This window comes from Pyrus communis, chromosome 12 (assembly GCF_041283825.1).
Source record: "Pyrus communis isolate YQ-2024b chromosome 12, ASM4128382v1, whole genome shotgun sequence".
NCBI classification, from domain to species: Eukaryota; Viridiplantae; Streptophyta; class Magnoliopsida; order Rosales; family Rosaceae; genus Pyrus; species Pyrus communis.
The window spans coordinates 21,567,479-21,579,326 of NC_142576.1; the positions used below are offsets into that span (position 1 = coordinate 21,567,479).

The window sequence follows — 11,848 nt, forward strand, 5'->3', positions numbered from 1 at the left end:
AACTTCCACTTGGTTCTCTTGATTCTCTCAAGTTCAGCTTGAAGGGGTGTGAAGAGACAGACCCTAGAAGCTAAATCATCAAGTCCAGCACAACAAATTAAGTCTAGTCATTAAGAATCTGAGATTGTTATAATAGTTTGTACTTGTAATTGTTACTAGTAAAGTTACTTTACAGTTAGGAAATCCATAAATGACGCAGGGAGAACCTAAGGGACTCGAAGAGACGGGTAGATAACCTGGGAATTACCCAACTAGGGGCAACAAAATTACACATGTCGGTGGATTAACTCACACGACCAAGCTAAACGCTTAATTTTAGAAGGAGGAAACACTCACTTCAATTGTACAAAGCAAATATATTTTCAATTCAATCAAGTCTGCCCAAATGCTTGTATTACATCCCAATTTAAAGGAAATAAAGATAAGCAAAGCATAAAAGTTACAACTTCCTGAAAGACTCGTCATAATCTAAATGGACTTAACAAATGTCTCATCTGATGTAATCATTATTCAATCAATCAGAATAATAGTTTTTCCCGACACTTCATTTCCTTTCTTTGGCTTTGCCTGGCTCAGAGGTTGGTAAAGAGAGATTTACGGCCGGAATCTCACCTACCTTGCCTGCATTCCCGGCAGGTCCTTGGGGCTGAGAAGTCCCCGTGATCGCTGGAATGACATCGGTAGAGATTGGAACGGGATAGGGCATTTGTCCCCCCTTACGACCCTTTTTTCTCCTTTTGCTGGGTACTGCAGCACTTGCTTCAGTTACTGCATAAGCCCTCTTAGAAGCTTTATCAGAGTGCTCCAACCCGAGGTACTGCTCCCATGGAGGCAACGATTTGCTTCTCTGAGGAAAGCAAAATTCAAATGTTAGAATCTAAAATAAAAAATCACCTACAAAAGACATAATATCGCACCGGAAGCTATAAAGAGATGAAACTAAGGAACGTAGATATATCCTATCTAGAAGGACCTAGAAACTCAAGGAGAAGAGAAAACAAAGATACGAAAACTCTCTGAATTTGTAGCCGAAAATATGATGATCTGAATTCAAGGCTACAAAAATGAAATCGACCCCCTGAATTCAAGGCTGCAAAGTAGATGGCTCTAACTTCAGGGGCTGAATTGGCTAATTTTCAAAAGTTTACCAAAAAAATAGTTTTTGGGGGGCGGGGGGGCCGCGCACAAGTTCAGCTAGTGTTCTTGTTCAGAGGGTAAAGCGACAGTTTATTAAAATGAAATATGTAAATACTAGTTGATCAACTAGATGCATCGATTGAGTGAATGTATGCATTAATAGTGGATACATTTTCATTATTATGTACTAATCACATAAAATTTGAAAGAAAGGGGACATCAGACATCAATAGCAATAGATCGTAGACACACCTGAAATCGGCTGAAAACAATGTCGGAATCCTGCAAGTACTCTGGATGACCACGTGACAAAAATGCAAAGTTCCACTGCACAACAAAAGCGGAAATAGATGAGGAAGCAAAATAAAGAACGAATAATAATAGCGACAGAACACTCTTTTCCTCTAGTGACCCCCTTCCAATGAAAATAAGGTATGGCTCTAGTACCTTTGAGAACTCCTCATCGGGAACCCGCAATTTCTTTTGTATCCGTGTTTTAACTTCAGCTAGACATTCACCTTCATGGATGACCAAGACAAAAGGTTCCCCAAAAGTTTGTACATGCTGTAAAATGTTCAAACAATAAGATCGATTCTAAAAATCACAAAGTATCTGGGTAAAACCTTCTTTGACTGAAAGTCTAAAACAGCAATGAAATAGTTTGCTTCTACCATGTCTTTCAGTACAGTGACTTTTGTGAAGTGGTAAACATGAACCAAGCGATCACGTTGACCCAAGTTTTTCTCTTCTTCTGGAATCTGATAACAAGAAAAAAAAAAACATTCAGCTGAGACAAAGAACACTGGTACAAAATATCAATCCAATTCAGTCCTATGCAGTTGTAGGGATGCTGTTTTGGAAAAGGGAAAAGAAACTAAATTACGAATCTTGCCCATAAAACTATATCCCTAGTCTACATATTTTGAACTGAAAAATAAAAATAGAAACTTCTCAAAATAAAACTAAATAAGGAAAAGGGGGCAAAAGGAACTTGCCTCCTCTACACGCAAAGTCCGGTACTGTTTATGAATATTCCTAATTTTTTCAGAGTGCAGAAAGATCTGCAATAGAACACGACGAATCATGAGTGATTAAATCACATAAATTAAATAGAAGGAAGAAAATTTCTGATGCAATAAGATCCATAATGAAGACATGCAAATATATACAATACATTATCAGCTTAACAAATGGGGCAACCTACAATCACTTATGACCAGAAAAAATACCTCAAATGCTGATAAAGAAGGCATACAAGTAGTATTACCTTGTAGATCTTGTGATATAAAATGCCAAGCACTCGGAGTTCTACATTTGGATGAGACAACTCTACCTGTTTCAGGTACACCGTACAGTGAGAAAATTCCATTATAGGCAATTGTGGTGGTGATAAATTTTTATTGAGCATCTACCAATTTTGTCAAAGTTATGAATATCACTGCAAGTTGAGTGAAATCCAGTATAAGCAACTTTTAAAGGATAGAAAATACAAAAACCAATAGGAGGGAGGGAAGGGAGTAGTTTTAATTAAAGGCCGAATAACTTTTATAAGCTTCGCATCAGTGATAAATTAATGTATAATAGCATCACTAGCTTTTGCATACAAAAAAAAGAGAAAAGAAAAATAAAAAACACACATAGGACACTATACGATTGCCAGAAATATTTAGATGAGAAGTGATGGCTAGTAAATTAAAACATATGGAATGCATAGAACAGGGAAACCTTACCTTCGTTTTAAGTACATTAATCAAATACCCAACAGTTTTCCGTTTGGGAAAGCTAATAGTGTGAATCACCACCTATACACAAATTATACAAGATTAGGATGTGCACAATGATGTAATCACCGTCCATAAGCAGATGTTGCGATATATTTCACGGACCTCGTCTTTTGTAGCATGATGAAAGGCAATTTTTAGAGTTTTCAGGCCTTCCAACTCTGGCAGGGGAATGCCCAAGACTTCATAGTACAAAATATCAGAGCTCTATAGAAAAGCATAATTAGTAGCCACGCCACATGATGCTTATGAGAGAGAGAGAGAGAGTAAAACAACAGAGGAAGCTCAATACGATGCCACTCACTTGATTGTAATGAGTTAACATTTCTGTTAAATGCTCTGCTCCCTGATATTTGATAGGTTGGGGCCTAGGTTGTTGAGATAAGCAGTTATGTGCAGTGAGTCTGATTTTGGTGGGATTTTCCAAACCAATTCGGCGAGCCAAATTCTCCACAACATCATCGTAAGTGTGAAGCTTTGATCTAAAAAACAAGAGAAAAAAGTTAAAGCACTGAAATAAAACAATGATGGACAGTCCAAGTCCAACTGTGAGGGACAATTATTGACCGGGAATAAAATTAAACCATGAGGGACAAGGGTTCAGGAAGTACTTACAATTCTAAACTGAAATCATCCTCATTCGGTTTCTCCAGCAAACGGAAACGAACAATCTGTAAAGCCTCAAATCATTCAACATGGGTAGGTATAAAATTCAACAAAATACAGCTATAAAAAAACACTAAAAGCAAAGTAAAAGGAGGTGCAAAAGCAATCCACCGTTTCAGTCTACTTATCGTATAACAACATCTAATTTAAACTACAAATAAAGTAAAAGTTTCCGCAGCCAGTACCTGACGATAATGTAGGTATCTGAAAAATGAAGGAATGTTAGGATATTTACATACTTCACTTCCATGAGGAGTAGATTTCTGAAAGCATATAATATCCCCATCTTGAATCTGGAAAAGGAAAGCAATAGACAGTTAACCAGAAATATACCTATAAAAGCATCAAAACGTTAATTTCCATAGCAGACACAAATTAAGAATATACCAAGCATGCAATATAGTGATACCTACCTGACTGAATCGAAATGGGATCTTCTTGTCAAGCTGCTCCCACATGATACAAGGCTCAGACCTTAATTCCTAAATGTAGCGCAAAAACTTATTATAGAATTTGGTTAAGATGCTATAGCAAAGCATGCATCAAATTATTAACACAATTGATGCGACAAATAATGTGAAACACACCGGATAGAGTTCAATTTCTTCATCAGGAGAAAAACCAGCAAGCTGATTCAATTTTGCTAAAATCTCTTCTGGCCTGCTACAACTCTTTACGAAAAGCCGACCAACAAAACTGGAAACAGAAAAGAAACTTAAATAAGCAAACATAAGTCAAAAGCAAAAAATGTTCAGCTAAGCAGGAAAAGCTGGCCTACCGTAGTTCTCGTTTCTCAGGTTCATAAAGCTTAAAGAAAACAAGGATATCTTTCTTGGTTTTTGCAGGCGGAGCAATAAGACACAGATCCTGGAGCATTAATGAGAGAAATAAATGTAAGAAAAGATATCCTTCAACCAGCAATTCGAACTGCAATAACCCTCACACCATAGGTCATAACAAGAATAGAGTAACACTGGATTACCGGCCCAAACTCTACTTCCAAAAACAACTTTAGCTCTCCATTGTGTATTGTATTTGATCCATCTCTCAATCGTCCAACCTGGAAAACGCAAGTGGCCATCATTGCACAAGGCACCAGACCAAGCTCTTCTGGGCATCGATGTGCAGCTAAAAACACTATCAATCATTTCAAAATCTGAGATCAAATGTTTATCACTGACCAGCAGACTTTTTTATATACTACAATAAGTTAATAACTTCATTTAAAATGCCTCAACCAGTACTAAGAACCTAATGATTATCCAAATTCCAACAAATCTATGCATTAAGCAGTTTTCAAATTCCAATTTCACAAAAGAAATTGACATTTCTAATCACCCATCATAAAATCATGAACTTAAAACTTCAGTGTCAGATGCAACAAAGTATGTTTGGACACAATCAGAAATATGGATTACGCAAAGAATCAGCTATAAACCCAGAGATACAGCACATGTGCAAGGAGCAGTGTCTCCAAGTTTATGCTTGAAAACCCTTTCAAAGGTAGGAAGTGTGAAGTCATACTGCTTGTGATTCTTCACAACTTGTCAATGGTCGTTTGGGGCGATATGTATGGTTTTTTCTCATGGACCAAATCCAGAAACGCTGAAACTGCACTGGTATGCCAAACTCATTTGCAACCTCCTTCTGTTAACCATTTCCGAATTAGGAATTCTCATAATTAATAAAATTGAATTCAGAATTCTTTGCACTCAAAGTCACCAATCTTCCATAAGCCAAAAAAGAAGAAAAGATAAGACATAAATGAACTTCAGTCTGTACTGGTGTACCTTGAAAAGATTAAAGGGTGTAAGATTCAGAATACGGAACCTATGAACTTTGTTATGGTCGACAAGGCCAAAATATACATCGCTTCCAATTTGTTCTGCCAGGTCCTTATCTCGAGAAACCTAAACATATCCATAAATTTCGCAATAATATTTTGATGTACACCAAATGCCTGTACTAGCTCATCCGAACAAGCAATGGTGAAAACCGGATACCGGAAAGCTTTACCTTAATAGTAGTGTAGAGGTGTGCTTGTGCATTACATCTTTCGACCTCTTTCTTTTCTTGTCCCTTCTTCGACCTTATCTGAAATGAATCAACGAAAGTTGGTTCAGCCTCTTAGTTGGACAATGAAATGCTGAAATTATGCTTGATGTACCATTACCCTTAGATGTTCAGCTATGTCTTTCTCGTCCATGTTACTCATTATTTTCTCCTTATCACTGTCCCGTATATAAACAAGCATGTATGCATTTGAGTATTTTGTAAGGCTGAAAGAAGTACGATTAAAGCGAGAATTGGTCTGTGGCAACTGTTGGGATTAGAAGACAACAATAAGTCAGTTTACAATTAAGTAACTTTAAAATTAAGGATGACCAGAGCAGTTGGCAAACAGCCACAACAATAAACTACCTCTTTCTCACCACCATACTGCTCTTCTAAAGCCCTTTTCACATCCTCTTTCGTCACACGTTCATTGTCAAACTTGTACCTAAAACATGAGAGGACAAATTGCATCAACGGACAAGTTATCGACATAGATGAAATACATGCACAATAACACTCATAATCGTGCATAAAAATCCAAATAAATAAATACTAACACCAAAGTAATAAATAAAAAATGCATATAACTAATTAAACATGTACTTTCTTTACAGTTGTAAATTAGGCAGTCAGGTAAACCGAATTGTGGTGCCAAAATCTATGCGAAAAGCAATGTGAGAAATATAAATCACAAGATTCACAACAAAACTGACTCATTTGAACCAGAACGACAAACAAAAAAGTAAGAAGCAAAGTAAAAGAGCACAGAGCTTTGATTCCAGAAGATCCATACCACTGGTCAGAGAGGGTTGGCCTTATGAAAGCACAGTAACGCCCATCATGCGCCCCACCAATATGAACCAAGACACTGCAACAGTAATTAAGTATCATAGTAAGTAGCATTTCGTCAGGAATGTTTTAAAACTATCATTAAAGTTAGCGCGCTTTTTTAATCATCCAACCCAATCAACTACTATTATTATGGTTACCTATGAAGAGTGTAGAGGTTGCGGACACTCCTATCTGATTCAGGTGATAGATACATTCCATTCTCCCTATCAAGGTCAAGTTGAAGAGGAAATTCATAGCGATCATTTACCTGCCAAAAACAAATAATACAATATTCTTACCATGATAGTCTATTTGCTTTCCATCTATGAAATATCATTATCACACCAGAACAAACAATTGCAGCCCAAGAAATAAAAACGAATTTAATTAGTTTATATAATTTCAAACAAAGATAATGAACTAGATAAAGAAAGTTCAATTTAACTAGTATGACGAAAAAAAAGTTCATGCTGCAGACATTTTGAAAAAGAAAAAACCCCATTCAAATAGGGTTATATCCATCTTTCAGAATGCAATAGTGTAACAAAAATTAAACTAAGAGTTGGATGAAACCATAAAGTGAGCTCAAGTGCTTCACTTGGATCAATAAATAATTTGAAGAAACGTATCTTTGCGACTAAGATGCATTCTAAATCTTCAACAAAGAATCACAGTTTCAATGCTTCATGTAATAAAGCATAGATGAAGCTGAAGCATGTAGATTAGTTCCGTAACAGACCTTAACCACAGTGTCCCGCACAAAATCATACTCAAATCGCTTTAGCTGAAGTTGAAGAACAGGAGGGAAGTCAATAAACAGGACACCCTTCTTAGCAACCTGGAATAAGCAGACAACATAATCCTTGAGAATAATATTTAAAAAAATTCACTATCAAGGAAAATGTGTAAGAATAGTGGCTTCCGCAAGTGGTTTAATGGAAGGAAAAACTACAGACATCATTCAATCAGAAAGTAAAACATATCATGCACAACCCCACAAATGTTTTAAGAACCATACATTAAAAATCTCACTGGCTTAGGAAATAATGTAAAACCAATATTTCCATAAAGTGGTTTGTGGAAGGAAGCAACTAAGAGCAAACTCAGATTAGAGTAACTGTATAAATGCAGTCAACAATAGAAATTCAGTAATATAACCTGCAAACCATATTGTTCGGCACGGTATTTATTGTCACCCTCAAGATGTTCAACTGTCACATACTTATCGAAAGAATCATAAACATCCCGACAGCCTTTTACATCAAGCTGGAGGTCTGCAAAGCAATAAGAAGAAACCAGTAGCATGCACTGACATTCATGAAATACTTCCAACTCATAATAAATGAAGTTTGTGCCAAGTAACGTTACCATAAAATGACTCTTTTCCTTCAGATTTGTAGTGCACATTGATGCAGTCAGTGTAGTTCATGTAATGTCCTTCAAATAACTGCTGTATTGTACCCTCCACAACAGTTCCCTGAACAAACATAACAATTATAAAAATTGTAGATGAAATGAAAATTAAACTAATGGTCAAAATGAAACATTCCCATACCTTCATTTTATCTTCAAGCTTTTGACTAAGAAATTTATTAAATTCATGTACGTCATGTTTCATAAACAAATAATGTGTATCCCACCCAAAAGACTTGGTCAATTCTTTAGTTGCAACAATGCTGTCACTGTATTGAAGCTTATAGAATAAACGTTGTAGTGCCAAAGGGATGCTTCCTGAAGGCATGTCATTCTCAGTTGTTGGCATATGATGCACAGCCTGGTAAGTAACTCCAAAATTAAGATCTTTTCATAAAAAATTCACAAGACAATTCATGTTTGGCTTACAATGACAACGGGAGATCACGTAAACTACCTTTCTAAAGTATGGTATATGGTAAAACGTCTGGAGTAGAGAATTCATATAACCACTTTGCCGCTGATTCTCAAGCCCAACATAACCAGTTTCCTTTTTCGAGTCATATGACTGATAATTAAGAACCTTACAGGCAGTAACTTTCGCTTCAACCACAACTGTATCATTCACCAGATATCCCCTACTCGGGTCATAAAGATCACCAAGAGGCATGAATGAAGTGAATCCCCAGTCACTTTCTCTTGCATTGAACTGGTGTCGTGTGTCTGCGACATCATACAACAATCAAAATGATTAAAGATTGTTAGTTTTTGGTTAAACGCATTGATTCAAATTATTGTTCTGCAGCATGAGCTACACCAACAAAGTAGAATCCATTGCCAGCCCCACTACATTTGGTTCTGGCCTAGAAGTCCTAGAATATTTGTACTTCCCAACTCTAATTTTAACAACGTCGCAAGTCCCACTTCAAGCTCATCACTTAATAAATTGAAACCCTTGATTTAGTATATTCAGCCTTTTCATTACCCAGAATTCAATCTGCCCATTATTTTTTATTGCACAGAGTTTCCAAGTTCTTCCATTTTACTGTTAATTTATTTGACATCTAGATGCCTATAGAAGAACAAATCTATTGTATTTGAATTAATTTCTATCATCTGTTAGTACGTTTTACTCCACAATTTTTCTCAATCTTTTTTGTCAAACTAAAAAAATTCCAAAACAATGTCACGATGGGCAGATGGGAATGCCATGGGGCGCGTTGCTGCCATTGGTCAAGATGTTAGAGAGGAGGGGATGGAAGAAATTTTACATTATTGTTTTGATTTTTCAAGGAGTAAAATTGGAATTAAAATCCGATAATAAAGGAGATTAGGGTGATTACTTAGAGATTGATTGCGTTCAAATGGCATCGCCCAAGAACTATGAAGTTGAAAGCTAGTACGTTCACCCCGAAATAATAAATTCTAAATGAAACCCTTAGATTTAAATGACAACCGGACAACAACCAAGCAAAAGCTAGTATTGAAATTAGGAAAAGAAGGGAAAACGACAACCAAACAAAAGCACAACTTGAATTCGAAATGGAAATAAGACTAATACCCTTTTCTACTGAGTACTTGGTATCGATCTGATTAACTACAGCCAAGCTAAAGTGCACAAATCTTCTCCACCCATATGGCAATGTCCCAGAATCTGCCGCATCCAAATACATTGATAACGCGTCCACTTGGTTTCCCTTGGGAAACATGATTATCCGCCTGATCAAACAAAACAAAACAATATAAAACCCAATCAGCGAGATACAATTATAAGCCAACTAAAGGCGTGCGTGCAAAATCAACTTTGGCATGTGGTTGACAAGGAAAATACCATTTAAAGCCGCCAACAACGAAGATGTCAGAGTAGTGGTTCTTGTTGTCCAACCTAGTAAAGTTCTCAATTGTCCAAGTGAATTTCTTCTTTTGAAGATCCTCAAATGCATTAGTCTGCTCCACTTGAGCTACTCCCACCACACCAAATAACATAAATTTCAAAACAAGATTATCAAAACCCGGAAGAAAATTAAATGACTTGCACTCTAATCATGCACACAACATAACACACACAAAAATTAATTCTTTAAGCTCAATTATGCAACATGCAAAGCTTCAAAACCACTCTGTAAACACAAACTTATGAAATTCAAACAACGGATCATCGAAAAGCACAAAAAATACAAAACCTTCCATGCCCCGAGAGCTTCCTGCAAAATCCGAAGGCGGCACATGCATCTCCTCGTCCTTTTTGCTGCTGGAAAGATAAACAGAATTAGAGCTCTGATCTACAAAACCGTAACCCTATCCTACTGAACATATCCCTAGAAATCAAAAACTGTAAGCAGGTGACTAAACGAAAAACGTAGCCAAAACTATGTGAAAAAAAATACCAAAGCGAAAAATGTAAAGAGTCGGTAGTTTCTGTCACGCGATGAGCCGTCCGTTCAAGGAAGCTGAGAGACGAGTGAAAACAGTGCAGGAGAGCAAGAAAGAGAGAGAGAGTGGAGGCGGAGAGGGGTGAGAGGTAGGAGGAAGGAGAGAAGCGGGGCTTCCTTTTTTGAATGAAGAGCTTAAGTACCTCTTGCATATTTATAGTTGAAATATTAATTCTTTTTTTTTTTTTTTTTTTTTTTTTTTACATTTATTTCCCCTCGTCCTCATCGATATTAACGACATACGTGTTGTGCAAGAGCATTTTCGATTACAGAGCCTCTCGGACAATAAAAGTAAATATTAATGTCTGCAATTTAATTTTTTTTTTTTTTTCTAGAAAAATAAAACATCTGCATCTCTCTATCACAATGCTTGGGATAGACATTGTATAGTTTTATTCATATTTCTTTTAAGTAATTAAATAGATATTTGTGAGCTTTGTTCAACATCTTATTGTGAATGTTTCGCTAATTAAAAATATGTGCATGAGGAATTGAAAGAACGTCAATGATGTTTTAAAGACTATTCTTTGAAATTTGTGTGAATACCATGAAATCCGTCAACTTTACTAAAAATAGTGTTGAAGCACGCTATTATCAAATGGACTCATTAAGAGTGAACAACAAAAAATATACTACATTAGACATATGTACGATATACTCTTTTTCTCTTGATTAAAGTTTTATTATATTAAATTATTTTCTAACAATTTTTTAATGAAGTAACATTAAATATTAATAATCTCAACAAGAGGTATACTCTTTTTTTAGCTCATATTTTTTTCCTAAACTTGTTATGAGACAACTAATTATTTATTCCCCAGGAAGTGTTGTAGAGATATCTCTCCTATATCTCCCTAGTTTACGACGTTCCTACATTTTTCTCACAATATAGTCCCTCACATTGTAGAAAAACTTCGACATGATGTGCAACATTTTTTTCTAATGGTTAGGTGGGGTGGGAGACAAAGAGTAGGCAAGTCTCGAATTTGGGTGAGGATCGCAAAGATGTTTGATTTTCACCATGAGACTGCCCTCTTATAAATTCATGTAGTTTGATGATGTTTTAATGAGCTTCCATATAGGCCCTACGTGAAATTGTTCGAAGTCTCAAGGGAAAGACTAAATTTGTTAAAGCCTAAAATACATTATGAAATTCATTTATCTTAATTGAATACATTGGATTTTTATAGAATCTTGTTCAATAATACAACTGGATTCCTCTAGATTTTGGTAAGCTTTTTTAAAATTTTAATTGAAATCCTCATACCTTTTAAGATTCGTTTAAAATCCTCATTAAGTACCCTGATACCTCATACCTTTTAAGTTGTAATTGAGAGGTCTTAGGTTTGATTCTTGTCAAAGGCGAATTTGAACTACAATATTGCTAGCCCATTGTGAGGCTCAGCTCACCCCACCTCTCTCTTCCTCTTTCTAATCCCTGAACAAAACGGGTTTAAAGTTATAGGCAATTAGTGATTCTTGGAGTTAGAGGTATCAAACGGGCATGATCCTTTAAATAAGGCATAGCATAGT

General features: G+C 36.1%; 1 protein-coding gene across 1 annotated transcript; it reads right to left on the reverse strand.

Moving 5' to 3' along the window:
- Positions 1-1,584: 1,584 nt before the first annotated feature.
- Positions 1,585-10,467, reverse strand: LOC137745348 (ubiquitin C-terminal hydrolase 13-like; the record flags this gene model as incomplete). The annotated part of the gene is made up of 29 exons (XM_088680958.1): positions 10,271-10,467; positions 10,067-10,134; positions 9,715-9,844; positions 9,445-9,602; positions 8,341-8,606; positions 8,026-8,244; positions 7,839-7,947; positions 7,629-7,744; positions 7,210-7,308; positions 6,629-6,738; positions 6,433-6,507; positions 6,006-6,084; positions 5,758-5,904; positions 5,601-5,678; positions 5,375-5,494; positions 5,109-5,231; positions 4,567-4,644; positions 4,363-4,451; positions 4,172-4,280; positions 3,998-4,066; positions 3,770-3,877; positions 3,534-3,589; positions 3,223-3,400; positions 3,024-3,125; positions 2,868-2,939; positions 2,405-2,470; positions 2,133-2,198; positions 1,809-1,895; positions 1,585-1,701 (listed from the first exon to the last, which is right to left on the reverse strand). Coding segments are annotated over exons 1-29 (3,291 nt in total), but the record flags the coding sequence as incomplete, so codon positions are not given.
- Positions 10,468-11,848: the final 1,381 nt, after the last annotated feature.